The sequence below is a fragment of the Trifolium pratense genome, linkage group LG2 (genome assembly GCF_020283565.1).
Source record: "Trifolium pratense cultivar HEN17-A07 linkage group LG2, ARS_RC_1.1, whole genome shotgun sequence".
Lineage (NCBI taxonomy): Eukaryota > Viridiplantae > Streptophyta > Magnoliopsida > Fabales > Fabaceae > Trifolium > Trifolium pratense.
Genome location: NC_060060.1, coordinates 19,682,626 through 19,697,540, shown reverse-complemented (window position 1 = coordinate 19,697,540; position 14,915 = coordinate 19,682,626). Strand labels below are relative to the sequence as shown.

At 35.5% G+C, this 14,915-nt stretch overlaps 2 protein-coding genes across 3 annotated transcripts; one reads left to right on the top strand and one right to left on the bottom strand.

Moving 5' to 3' along the window:
• Window positions 1–2,124: 2,124 nt before the first annotated feature.
• On the bottom strand, window positions 2,125–2,853 carry LOC123903896 (60S ribosomal protein L27a-3-like). The gene has a single exon (XM_045953580.1). It carries the CDS (start codon window positions 2,780–2,782, stop codon window positions 2,336–2,338), a length of 447 nt encoding a protein of 148 aa, XP_045809536.1. The 5' UTR covers window positions 2,783–2,853; the 3' UTR covers window positions 2,125–2,335.
• A 2,181-nt stretch (window positions 2,854–5,034) lies between these two features.
• On the top strand, window positions 5,035–14,797 carry LOC123903895 (ABC transporter B family member 26, chloroplastic). Of its 2 annotated transcripts, none has more exons than XM_045953579.1 (18): window positions 5,035–5,728; window positions 5,850–5,988; window positions 7,081–7,123; window positions 7,321–7,365; window positions 7,467–7,589; window positions 7,686–7,789; window positions 8,044–8,098; window positions 8,189–8,259; window positions 8,348–8,450; window positions 8,602–8,812; window positions 9,102–9,175; window positions 9,293–9,349; window positions 9,436–9,510; window positions 12,882–12,956; window positions 13,036–13,317; window positions 13,512–13,576; window positions 13,655–13,715; window positions 14,152–14,797. In XM_045953579.1, exons 1-18 carry the CDS (start codon window positions 5,686–5,688, stop codon window positions 14,230–14,232), a joined length of 1,707 nt encoding a protein of 568 aa, XP_045809535.1. In that variant the 5' UTR covers window positions 5,035–5,685; the 3' UTR covers window positions 14,233–14,797. The 2 variants fall into 2 exon arrangements, with proteins under 2 accessions (XP_045809535.1, XP_045809534.1); XM_045953578.1 differs by having other exon boundaries at window positions 5,086–5,728; window positions 5,850–5,977.
• Window positions 14,798–14,915: the final 118 nt, after the last annotated feature.

The window sequence follows — 14,915 nt, the reverse complement described above, 5'->3', positions numbered from 1 at the left end:
TGAGAAAAATCACACTTGGTTCTTTTAAGTGACCTTTTTGTATGGAATTTGATATGAAACTGAGCCTTCAAATTGTGATATGCGTTATTTTGTTTAGCATAAATATTCTCAAAACAAAGTAAACAGACAAACAACTCATTCATTTTTGTTTCCTAAGCTTTATTGACTATTTGAGCACAACATCAACAATCCTTTTTATTATCTAATAAAACTCTTGATGTAACAAGAACAACAAGGACATTTAGTAAATATTGATTACTAGAATCAACTAATAACACATTTTTCCAGCTTATTCAATGGAAAAAAGAATCACCTTGATATTCAACCACTTATGTTGTGATTCTATTTAAATATATTTTGCATTGGTGTTAGTTAGTCATCCGTTAGCTCGTGGAAGACTCAAGACATAGAAAGTTAATAGTCATGATATAGAATTTGGGACAAGGGGTTGAAATGAAAGTTAGCTAACTCAACCATTTGATCGTAAACGCTAAGTTTGATGAGTTCAAAGATTAGACTTCATCGTGCTCCACCTCAAAAAGGTAAGATCATTGACCAGTGAAAGGTCCACATGGAGCCTATCGGAGCAAATGGAGTACAACACCCAGTCAAAGATAAACAAACATTTTTTACAATGGAATTGAAACAAACTACCTAGCAATGAGCAACTCATCTCATCATTGCAGCACTCAGGCAAAGGAGATAGATGACTTAGAACTAGTATCACCAAACATTGACACCTTAGATAATTCACAATGTGCAGACAAGAACAAGAGAAATCACAGACCACAATCAAACATGACATTAATTACTCTTAAGGTGTGTTGAAATGCAACAAGAACAAGAGAAATGCACAAATCTAAAGGAGAGGAAACCTGATAATTATAATATTCAATGTAAGTAAACACAACCCTAAGGGGCTCATACCTCCAACAAACAAAATAGACGATTGAATCACCACTCACAATTGGCAATGGATAATATAAAACAGTACAACACCGAAAATCCAATCAAGAAACAAGGCTGCTAAAAACACCAGCATCAAAATAAATAAACACCTCAATATTATTTTCCTAGGCCAGCTCTACCAATTGTGTAATCACACATAAAAAATAGACGCCACATTACACAGAGTTTGTCCAAATCGATGATATAGTATGAAATAGTGTGAAATAAAATGAGATAACATCAATTTTGAAAATCCCAATAGTCTTTCATTTCATTTCACCATGCACTGCAAATTCAAACATTGCATAATTATATACTAAAAAGACATAATTTTCACAACACTTGTAACACACATTGCATAATTGATAAAAATAATGACTCAAAATTAGAATCATAAACAACCAACAAGTAGGTACCAAAAACATATAGTATCATTATAATCTGAAATATGTAGTTTCCCAAATTTAAACCAAAACAAAACCAGCATAATTAAATTTTCTAATTTTCAGTAACTTTGCGAAGGGAGCAGAGAGTATAGTTAGCGTGCAAGGTAACAGAGCCACCATTAGTTGGCTTTGAAACAAACTGGTTTAATAAAAAAAAAAACCAATCACCTTGGCGGTTGTTCGATAGGGGCATTGTAATAAGTGTAGTAGTATATTGATCCCTGGAAGGAACAATTAACAACACAAATTTTCCCAGTTAATTCAATAAAAAAAAATCACCTTGAAATTCAACCTCTTGTGTTGTCATTCTATTTAAATATTGTTGCATAGAACCATAGCTATCTGTTAGCTCGTGGAAGTCTCTAGACATAGAGAGTTAATGGTTATGATATAGAATATGGTAAAAGGAGTTGAAATGAAAGTTAGCTAACTCTACCATTTGCTCATGAACCACCACACTCACAATTAAATTCTGTTAAGAGGCAATGGGTAATATCAAACAGTACAACTCTGAAATTCCAATCAAGGAACAAGACTACTAAAAACACAAGCATCAAATATACTAGGAAGCTGCATGCATCAGATACAATATCAGACACCGATGCATATCGTCGAAGTATCTGGTGATTAAATTTTACTTTTTTTTTTAATCATGCCTATTTTATTTCATTTCACCCTAAACCACAAATTCAAACATTGCACAATTACTATATATCCTAAGAAGACATAATTTTCACAACACTTGTAACACACATTGCATAATGGATGAAACTAATGACTCAAACTCAGAATCATAAACAACCAACTATGTCCCAAAAGCATATAATATCATTATCCTGAAAATTGTGGTTTCCCAAATTTAAACCAAAACAAAACCAACATAATCTCAAATACAAATCTAGGAAAAAACAAACGACATAAAATTGAAAATTGAAAAAAACCTAAGCAGTAAGAATAACAGCACCACCAGCTTCCTTAATCTTCTTCTCAGCAATCTTAGAAATCAACTTAGCTTTAACAACAAGAGGCTGATTAGTCGGCAAAACACCCTTACCAAGAACCTTAAAGAAACCATGTTGAGTAACATCAAGAACAGGTGCAGTGTTCTTAGATTTGGCAGCTTTTTCCTTAACATCTTCAGGAACAAGTGACCAAAGCTTGTCGATGTTGACAATTGGGGAATAGAATTTGTTACGAAGCTTGTGGAAGTAACGCATACCAACTTTACCGAAGTAACCTGGATGGTACTTGTCGAAGAGAATACGGTGGTGATGCATACCTCCGGCGTTACCACGACCTCCGGGATGCTTTCTGTGTTTTCCGATACGACCGTGTCCGGCACTGACGTGGCCTCTCTTCTTCCTGTTCTTCTTGAATCTGGTCGTCATTGTGGTTGTTGCTCTCTCTCCTTCTCTGGTTTCGCCGTAGAAACACGAAATGGGATTAGGGTTTCATATGTGATTTGAAATGGGATTTAGGTTATGAATAGATTGGGCTTGGGCTTTTTTCGTGTCTGATTCTATGGCCTGGGTTAATTTAGAGTTCTTTATTTTTCATACCCCTCACCCACTCCTTTTTGCCCTTCATTTTATCTAATCCATCGAATGAAATCATTCTAAAATATTTTTTATAAAAATATTAAATTTATGCATTTTTATTATATGAATGCAAAATAGAAAATAATAATTTGAGAGTGACCATTGGTCACATTTTTATCAGACTCGATTAAGTCACAACGGTCCATGTTTGTTTCAGAGCATAACTAATCTATTAAATTGTTTGAACAAGTTCTCTCGTTGGTTTTCAAATTGAACTGATTTGACCAATCAGTTCAAATCAACTGTAAAAGCACTAATCTCATGGTGTTTTGAATGAGTTGTGCCGGTGGTGGTGGTGGAAAAGGAGTTCTAGACTTCTAGTGAAGGGAAACAAGGTTACCCTAATTTAGGGATCCATTTGCAAATATTTATTTTACAAATACTTGATCTTTCGTTTTTTGGTTAAAGGACTTCAACCACCCCCCTCATTCTACACTGATTAATGCCTACAATTGCAATATACGTACTTGTGTATCATGAAATCCAATAGGAACCACCCATTTTGAAGAAAAGGAACGAGCAAAAATATAAAGGAGAGTTGTTTGGTAAACCTGTTTATTTTCTTGGTACAAAGTATACTATATAGAAAATTAATTTATAGATGTTATTATAGAGAGATCAGAGTTTAAGCTTTACATTTTCCACTTCCCCACTACTGAAGTGCGTAAATCTAATAATTATGCTATCTGACAAAAAGAAATAGTTCAACATTTAAATTTATTTTTAAATATTTAAATATAAAAAATAACATAAAATTAAATGATTAAATAATAGACGCATGTCCAAGAAATCTTTAGCTTAACCAACTTTTTGGTTGTTAAATATGTAATTCGCTAATCGCTACTATAGTAGTCTTTAAATGTATCAAAATTGTAAATAGATCTACAAAAGTCTTGTTTTATTAGTCATTTTGATCCTTGAATTTATTTTTAGGTAGTCATCAAATGTATTATTTGTTGGTCAATTTGGTCCATAAAATTACTATTAAATGATGAATTAGACTCCTCTAAAGCGAGTGATTCACTTTAAAGCGTAAATAGTGAATAATATCAACTGTTAATTAATAAATCAAAGATATATATTATAGGCACATCATAACAAATCATGAGATTATCATAATCATAACACTTGATTTTCCCGCTCTACTCACGAGTTACAATGGTTAATTGTTTAAACGTGTTGTGGATCGGCTCAAAGCTCATGCTCGCAAATCATGCCCGACCTAATATCAAGGACTATATTAGCCCATCTTAAAGACTCATCTACCCCGATCAGACTCCAACAAATAGAACAACTCGCATGTAACTTTGTCTCCTTGTAATTGGCCTTAATGACAACGATTCTCTTTTGTCATTGATGAGAATCTCGTAACCGTCTCCTTATCATTAATGACCGAGCCTCTGTGTCAGGTCTATACATACCCTTTAATATATATCATGTTTGATCCTAGTGTATCATATGTTCAAACCAACCGAACCCTCCACCACCACCACCACCACCACCACCACCACTTGAATAAGGTCGAAAAGAATGTCCGCCAAGTTTAGATAAGGGAATGCTTGTCCCAAGTCCCAACCATTAAAGGAAAGACGCGACGAAGGAATAGAGATGCGGCGGGGAAAGGAAACGCTTCCAGAGATCGAGATTTTATTTTTCATCAAAAACACACAACACCTAAAATGAACAATTTTTATTGGAAAATGCTAAACAGTGCCCCCGAGCACTCTTTAAGCATCTTAAATAGTAAGTTTTTGTTAAAATTTTATGGAAATGTGTGAAGTCAACGCCTCGAAAATTGAAATATTTCATTTTTTGAGTAAATTATTTCTTTAAATAGAATGCTTAAAGAGTGCCCCGGTGACACTGTTTAGCAAGACCCATTTTTATTTTATCGAAACATCTTTTGACACTTTTGTTTTACAAAGTTCGAATTTTGGATCAATTTTGAATTGAGATATTTCTTTGAATAAAGAGAGGACTTGAAAATTTCATCAAAAGAGAATATTCATAAAATAAAAAGTTAAAAAATAAACAAAAACATTGATTTTATTTTTTCCTACTAAAATTCAATCAAATCAAACCAAACTCAACTCATGGCAGTACATGCACATATGATTGTGTGGTAGGAGAAAGAACAAGCCAATCAAAATCCAACATTGGAAATTGAAAACTCAACCTCAACCATTCCATTGCCGCTCATGATTCACATGGACCAAATACTCTGTTTTTCAACCTCCTAGCTTTTCATTATCTCAAACAAAAACCCATCTTCTTCTTCTTCACCAATTCACCACCATGCTTTCTCTACTCGCAGGCACACACCATTACTTACTTCCACCTCCAACCCTTCACAACCGCCATAACCACCACATCAAACCTCTATTCACAACCTCTTCCAACCACCACCGCTTCCATTTCACCCCAAGCCGAATCGCTCTCACCTCTTCCAACCGCATTCTCTTTTCCCATCCTATAAAATCAGCATCTATCAATGAAGTATCCGTTCATAACAATTCAGAAGCTTCCAATGAGTTTCTTAACAAAATACGAAAATTGGTTTCTTTCATTCCTTCAATTTTCCCCGGTGGAACCTGGTGGAACTTCTCCGATGACGATGATGTTCAGTTATATGGTCAACCCGTTACTGTTTGGTATGCTTTGGGGAAAATGTGGAATCTTGTTGCAAAAGATAGATGGGTTATTTTCGCTGCTTTCTCTGCTCTTATTATTGCAGCAGTACGTTATAATATAACCCTTTTTTCTTGGATGATTTTCTTTAGGATTTGTTTGGTGCCCATTTTGTGTTTTTTGATTATGAGATTAAATTTCTCAACTTTTGTTTGTTTTGTTTGTTCAGGTTTCGGAGATTTCTATACCACATTATTTGACAGCTTGTATATTCTCAGCACAGGGTGGGGATATTGCAGTTTTTCATGGGAATGTGCGTTTGTTGATTCTATTGTGTGTTACTTCTGGAATTTGCAGGTCAAAATCTTGTATGGTCAAATCTCCCTTCTAACTTCTTTACACTCATATCATATCATCTCATTTTTCTCAATTAGTCAATTATTGTTTGATTTAGGCCTTCTTCATATGGCATATGCTTTACCTTAAGTAGATCATGAGAGAGACTGAGATTAAGAGAGAGATAGAGGGTTAGGAGAGGAGAGGGAAGAAGAGAAAAGAAAAGGAGAGGATCCATGTCCATTTGTCACATGTTTGGGTTGACTTAATTGAGCTTATCTACTGACATATGCGTTTGTGAGACTGTTTGTGAAAGCTTACGGAAATTGCTTATGACATGTTCACAAGCTGTTTTAATTTTAAGCTTATTTCCACAAGCTATCTAAGATAGTTTATGAAAACAACTTATAACTTATATGAAAACATTTAGAATTTATTTTATCTTTTGTCATTCATAGAAATAACTTTTACATAAGCACTTATATGGTTAGTGGTCATGTTATATAAAAAAAATAAAAAAAAAATGAAAATTGATGTATAAATGAATAGTGATAGTATGAAGTTGTATTTTTGTTAAAGAAAGTTGTTCTGATAACATTTCTGTATCAGAATATAGCTTCATTAAGCTGTCTATCCAAACAAAGTAGTATGTCTTAAATGTAGAATAGACGAGACAAAGGAAAAAAGTGATACATTTTAGTGAAACTAAAATGGGGATGTCACAACATGTACAATAGTAATCTGGGTTCCCTGCACTTGGGAAATAATTTGCAAATTGCAATTGTCATGCAACTTGGGATTGGATGACTCATATTTCAACTCAGTGAATTGGATTCAAAATACGCAGTTGAAACATTAGCCATCTAATCTTGATGGGATGGTACAAGATGTGTGACTGCGGAAAATTCAGGATTTGTGAATTACAAGAAATCTAAATCCGTCCAAACACTTGATTTGTGTGTTTTTCCTGTTGCAAATAATGTTTTAGGGTCTCTAGTAGTATTTATTTGGTTAAGCCTAATCATATACTGATGCTGGCTTGCTTAGTTCTTTTTAGTTTTAAACCTTTTTTATTCTGCACATTGAGATATGAGGTTACCTGACAAGTGTTTTCTGTGCTTCAGTGGGATACGAGGTTGCTTTTTTGGCATTGCAAACATGATCCTGGTGAGTGTCTCTGTTGATAATTTTGGATGATAATTCAGATGGTTCACAATCATATCAAATAGACTCGATTACCATAAGGAATTAAGAACTATAGCTATAAAACTAATAATATCGTACTTGAGCAATGACCACTCTACAGTCCCCTCCCCTGTGCCCAATGGGCCATTGAATTTGACTTAAATAATTTATATGTGCAGGTTAAGAGAATGAGAGAAACATTATACTCTTCCCTTCTTCTTCAGGTTCTGCTTCACTTAATAACTGATCTCTCTTGCTGCATTTTTTGTTTTTTCTTCTTCTTTTGGTGCATGGTTTAACTCATTTGGTAGTGCCCTTATTGTAGGATATATCATTTTTTGACAATGAAACAGTAGGTGATTTGACAAGTAGACTTGGGGCAGATTGTCAGCAAGTTTCAAGGGTTATCGGAAATGATCTTAATTTAATACTGCGCAATTTCCTTCAGGTTGATTTATTTACAAAAGATGTAATTATGCTAATAGAAGTTATCCCACACAATGGAGGCTTTAATTGGAGTGATTTTTTTTTTCCGTCTTCTTAGGGGGGAGGTTCATTAATCTACTTGTTGATTTTGTCTTGGCCACTTGGTTTATCTACGTTGGTGATATGCTCTATATTAGCAGCTGTCATGCTACCCTATGGATGGTAATTCTTGGTTGATTTTCTTCAAATTTTTCATTTTACAACTTGATATTGCATTTCTAGTAGCTTACAGTTTTTTTTTGACAAATCTAGTAGCTTACAGTTGACTAGTACGAAGCTTTGTCCAATACAACGTGTTTTCGAAATTTTCATATATTGCATACTAAAACTGAAAAGTTGGTGTTTTTTAGTTCCTTTCCTGGCTTCTATCTCTTTCCTTGTCTCCGGCGTTAATTTGATTATATATTTCTGCATAGGTACCAGAAGAAGGCAGCAAGGTTGATCCAAGAAGTCACTGCTTCTGCTAATAATGTAGAATAAGATGCCTTATACTATAGTAATTCATTTTATTTTTTTCCCAATTGACACCATGATAACAATTTTCTCAATATTAAATCATAGGTAGCTCAAGAGACATACTCTCTTATTAGAACTGTTCGAGTTTATGGAACCGAAGAAGAAGAACATGGAAGGTAACGATGCTATTGCAATTATAACATTTATGATCCATTTGTTCCCATTGTTTATGCTGTAATCATATGTCTTGTCCATCTCTATCAGGTACAAATGGTGGCTGGAAAAATTAGCTGACATAAGCTTACGACAAAGCGCTGCATATGGATTTTGGAATTTTAGCTTCAATACTCTTTATCATTCAACTCAGGTATGGCTAACGGTTTTGAAAATCATGACATTTTCTGTTGTTTATTTACTTTTTCCTTTTAAACCTATGATCTTACATATTGAATTAAAAAATTCTAGAATTAAACCTTTGTTCTTGACTTTTGCTTTTATGGAAACATTTAATGTTATAGGTTATTGCTGTGCTATTTGGAGGAATGTCTATTCTTGCGGGTCAAATTACAGCAGAGAAACTTACTAAGTTTATACTATACAGTGAATGGTTAATTTATTCAACCTGGTGGGTAGGAGACAACATATCCAATTTGATGCAGTCAGTTGGAGCGAGTGAAAAAGTGTTCAACTTAATGGATCTCTCACCTAGCAGCCAATTCATAACAAGAGGCAAGCATTTTTAAGCGCTATGTTCAATTCAGCTATTTCATTGTACACAACATATTGATTTAATCCTTTTAATGCTTCATATTAGTAGGTGTTTGGTTCTGCCTCTATAATATACAACTCTAATTATTGCTTCTATTTCCGTTCGTCTACCAGTAGTATCATATAATAGAACTAATTAAAGAATAGATAAGAGAAGCTCATATGATAGATAGACAAAATGAATTACCACAAAACGTTTTACTATTATTGTATTTCAAATATATTGAAGTTGGATGTATTTTTGTTACAGGAATGAAGTTGCAAAGTTTAATGGGACATTTGGAGTTTGTAAATGTATCTTTTCACTATTCTACAAGGCCAACGGTAAACCTCATAAAGCTATCACTTGACTCATATAGTGTTGAAAGCTTGTATATTTGATACTCTTTTTTTATCGTTGTCTGTTATACAAGATCAATTATTGACGTTCAATTGCAACAGGTATCTGTAGTGCAACATGTAAACTTTGTTGTCAATCCTGGTGAGGTGGTTGCCATTGTAAGAAACTGCTTCTACTCTTCAATTCATTCCTTCCCTGCATTGCGATTAAGTAGCTAATCTGCTGGTTTTTTCATTTGGCAAAGGTTGGTCTTAGTGGTAGCGGAAAAAGCACATTGGTGAATCTTTTGCTCCGTCTCTATGAGCCTACAAGTGGTCAGGTAGAGTTTGTTTATCTTACTAAGTCTGAGATTGGACTCGGCCGATTTTAATTAAAAATATTGAATTTGATTTTGAATGAAAAACTATGACAGAAATAAAACAACGTTTTTTTGAAGTATTTTAAGGGAAGGGGAATCTCTTTTGCCAAATCTATGTAAGCAGTCAAAAGAAGATATCCTCTACCTTTTGCAAAAATGACCATATTCTCTTCCATTGGATGTTTCATATCACATTGTATGGATAATCTCTAGAGTTGAACAAGAAGTTGAAAGACATGAGATGATTTCTATGTTTCGTGCTTTTTAATAGGCTTGCTTAATTACACTTTTGATCGCCTTAGCTTGGATTATGTGCTACTTTGATCCTTCAATATTTTGTTGAGAGATCTGAGCCACTCAAATTTTCAATTGTTATCCCTTTCTAATTGTTTGAAACTCTTTAAAATTGTTAGTACGGCAATACTTTGCATAATTTTTAAAATTGATGGACTAAACTAAATAGCTCAAAAAACAAATGAAAGACCAAAATCACTCATAGCCCAAACTAGAGGGACCAAGCATGCACTTAAGAGCTTTTGATAACCATGTTAGAGAATATTACGGGTTCTGAATCCAGGTGTATGTACCTTAAGTTCTAGATTCCTTACTGGCAAGTTATTGAGTTTCTCGTACTGGATTGAATTACTTTCACCCAAAATCAACTTTGACTGATTATATTTAGTTTTGTACTATTTTTGTTTTGTTTTGTAATGTGAACTTGTTAAGCTTAAGGCAGCGTTTCTCTCAATTGCATATATTGATTTGAGATTTCTCTCATATTTAGATATATTGATAGGAAGTGGGCTGGGCCTACTCAAGGAGGGTGATGTGTTGGTCAATAAGAATGAAGCTGGGCGCAAGGTATGGCGTGTGTATGAGAGAAGGGCCAAGAAGGGTCTCATGAAGAAAGTGTGACTGCTGAGGTGGAAGTTTGTTAGGATATTCCATTCAATAAGTAGTGCATGAGAAGTTAGTTATGATAACTCTCAATTTCTATTCCCCATTTTGGTTAGGCAGTAAGAGGGATCTTTTCTCTGCCGAGGAGCCTTAGCTCTGGTTGTATTCACAATTTTCACTAATCATATGTGCAGTAAGAGAGATCTTTTCTCTGCTGAGGTTCCTTAGCTTTATTTGCAACACTGCTCCCACTCCTTTCCCAGACGCATCACATAATTGCTCTCTTCAAATGTTCAAAAAAAGCCCCTTCTGCTGCTACACTCCACTTAAATCCATCCTTCGTAGTCAGATCAGTAAATGGTTTGGCAATTTTGTCATAATTTGCAATGAACTTCCGATAGTACCCTGTCAATCCAAGAAATCCATGAACACCCTTCACATTTCTAGGAGTTGGCCATTGCAGCACACTACTCACCTTAGTCGGATCGATAGACACCCCAGCATAGGAGATCACATGGCCCTAGTATTCGACCCTTCTTTGGCCAAACACACATTTTTGACGATTAGCTACAAACTGGTGCTGTTTTAGGACTTGTAAAACTGCCTCCGGATTGTCCTAAATGAGCTGACCAGTCCGCACTATACACAAGTATATCATCGAAGAAAAGCAATACAAATTTTCTTAAGGTTTGAAAATCGTGTTAATTACCGCCTGAAACGTAGCTGGTGCATTAGTATGGCCAAACGGCATTACCAAGTACACATAATGACCCTCGTGCGTCCGGAAAGGAGTGGGAGCAGTATTGATGCAAATGAAGCACCCCATTGCCTATTTTAGTAAGTCTTTGTCGCCTACTAAGCTCTCAAAATCAGCTTACGATAAGGAGTTAATGGAACTAGTTTTGGCTATTCAACATTGGCGTCATTACTTGTTGGGTAGGAAGTTTGTCGTTTATTCCGATCAAAAGAGCCTAAAACATTTGTTGCACCAAAGAATCACAACTTCAAATCAACAGGAATGGATGACAAAGTTGCCGGGGTTTGATTTTGAGGTAGTATATAAGGTTGGAATGGAAAATAAGGCAGCTGACGTGCTTTCTATACGACATGGGGATGCTGAGATAACAACTTTGCGCTCATATCCAATCTGGCAACAGGGAGGTCAACTGCAACAGGAAGTTCTGCAGGATCCAGTTTTGCAACGCATCATAGAAGCACTGAAATCTGACCCTAATGCAAAACTGGGTTTCTCACTTAAGGGTGGTATCTTATTTTATAAAAATAGGTTGGTGATTCCTGCAAAATCTGCTATTAATGATTTACTCAAAGAATTCCATTCTTCCCCGAGTGGAGGACACTCTGATTACCTTCGCACATATAGAAGAATGGCTGGGACTTTATATTGGCAAGGCAGGATGAAAAGTGTTCAAGAGTTTGTCAAGGCCTGTGATACATGTCAAAGGCAGAAGTACGCTGCTACCACACCCAATGGCTTATTACAACCCTTGCCTATTCCAGTTTTGGTGTGGAGTGAAATCTCTATGGATTTCATCACCAACTTGCCAAAAAGCAATGGGTTTGAAGGCGCGGGAACAAATGAAATTGCACGGGGATAAGAAGAGGAAAGAGGTGAAGTTTGAAGTGGGAGATTGGGTTTTCCTCAAACTAAAGCCACATAGACAGCAATCAGTGACTCAGTGGTTCAAATTCTCAAGAAAATTGGTTCAGTTGCGTATAAGTTACTTCTGCCAGATGGTTCCAAAATTCACCCTACCTTTCATGTATCACAGTTGAAGAAAACAGTGGGAAAGTATTCTACAACTACTGCTAGTTTGGAACCAGAGAAGGGAGATGTGATACCTGCCAAAATTTTATCCTGGAGGGACAAGTTTGCAGCTGGGAAACACGCTAGGGAATGGCTGGTGCAATGGGAAGGAACGGATACGGGGGATGCTACATGGGAGGAAGAAGTGTTGTTGAAAAGTCAATTTCCTGATCTTAACCTTGAGGACAAGGCAGTTTTTGTAGGGGGGGGGGGGTGATGTGTTGACCAATAAGAATGAAGCTGGGCCCATGGTGTGGCGTGTGTATGAGAGAAGGGCCAAGAAGGGTGTCATGAAGAAAGTGTGAGTGCTGAGGTGGAAGTTTGTTAGGATATTCCATTCAATAAGTAGTGCATGAGAAGTTAGTTATGATAACTCCCAATTTGTATTCCTCATTTTGGTTAGGCAGTAAGAGAGATCTTTTCTCTGCTGAGGAGCCTTAGCTCTGGTTGTATTCACAATTTTCACTAATCATATATGCAATAATTCGCTTTTCTTTTTCTGTTCGATCTCTGCTCTATCATATATCATACCTATTGTCATGCTAGTAAATAGTAATAGTTCATGGAAGATACCTTTTTAACTTGATTTTTAATAAAATGTTTATTGCAGATTTTGGTAGATGGTGTCCCTCACAAAGACTTGGATGTCATGTGGTGGAGAGAAAGAATCGGTTATGTGGGACAGGTACTTCAGAAACTAACAGGGACAAAATTCATTTAGTCGGCATAACTCCTTTCTTATACCGGGAATTTGATTTGTACAGGAACCGAAGCTATTCCGGATGGACATTAGCTCGAACATCAGATATGGATGTACCCGAGATGTAAAGCAGGAAGATATTGAGTGGGCTGCGACACAGGCCTATGCTCACGACTTTATATCAGCACTTCCTAATGGTTACGAAACACTTGTTGATGACGATCTTTTAAGTGGCGGACAAAAGCAGCGAATTGCTATTGCTAGGGCCATTCTTAGGGACCCAAAAATATTGATCCTTGATGAAGCCACTAGTGCACTGGATGCTGAAAGTGAACATAATGTGAAGGTATGATTATGGAAGATGACACCTAATAAATGATATAACATGAAATGACACATGCGATTACATAAAATAAATTCCATTGTTATAAATTATTACTGGTTTCTACGTGTCAGTGTGTGTCTGTGTTTATATTAGTGCTTTCACAGGTGATAAATAATAAGTGAGGATATTGATGGTTCAGTTTCCATTACATGCAGGGTGTTCTTCGATCGGTTAGAAGTGATTCTTCATCAAGGAGAAGTGTCATAGTCATAGCACACAGGTGATACTTTTGTTCAGTGTCAATTAAGTGGTACTGATATTTTGGCATCAGTTTTGAAATGTATGATCTGCTTCACAGGCTCTCTACCATACAAGCTGCCGACAGGATTATTGTGATGGATAGGGGTCAAATTGTTGAGGTTGGTAATTTGATGATTTATTTTGAACGCTCTAATCATTCTTACCAATGTTCCTTTTTAAACCTCTTATTATCCTTCATATATTCATCACCTGTTTTTTTATTTACCGACATTGTAAAGTCCATACATGAAAAATTGAGCTGCAAGGTTTAACATTTCTTTGCATTTTTTTTTAAAATAGAAATGTAACTCCTTAAATTTTTCTGCTGGATCATGATGGATATATCATAGTATAGCACCATTAAGAGAATAACTATTGCCACACTTTATCTGGTTGGGCTCTCATAGAGCATATGAATAGAATAAGGCTTATTTAAATTCGCATGTAATTCTGGAACTATTTGGATTTCACGTGTTTGAATGAAAAGATACATTTATTTACTTTTCTATTATCCATTCTTTGCCTTAACCTTAAACATATTTGTGTGCCTCTCAGGATGGAAGTCACAGGGAACTTCTCTTGAAAGACGGTTTATATGCTCGGTTGACTAGAAAACAAGCTGATTCTATGGAATGATCTGTGCTTCCAGAGCAGATATTCAATTTCTCTCCTTACATCTTTCCTTTTAAAGGCGGCAGTATAGTGGGGCACGCAACATTTTTTTTATTGCTGACCCATGCATTTATAGTAATTTATACAAAAAGGTTGGTTGGTGACAGTTCAGCAAAGAAGAAATCTGCATTAGTTTTGGATCAAAATGCACAGGGTAGATTTCACACTACCAAGTTCTCATCTCATGCAGATGCAAAAGCATAAAAAAACTTGTGGATATGTTTGTTTTATTTGGCAAAATACAATTTGACAAGAAGGGTAAAAAGATTCACTCAAGAAAACGTTCATTCGGATTTCGGATTTGCATTTTTTGTGCTTGTGGCAACTTTCTTCACCTGTAAGAAACACATGTTTAGTCAATTGGGTTGGGGAGTATTCATAGTCAAAATGCTGATATTTTGTCATCCTTATAGTTGACCTTATATATATAACTGTTTATTTTATAGCTGTAAATGTAATGTCTTTTGCTTCAGTATATATTTGATTGAAAGAAATACCACTTGCCTATTTGATGGCACTTCATTCTCAAGCTTGTCTATACAATGAGTTTTCGGTATTCTATGATATTTCTTTTCTTATTTCCATGGATTGAGAGCTTTTTAATGTTAAGGAAGAGCTATTACATGATGAATGAATGGAAACTTAAT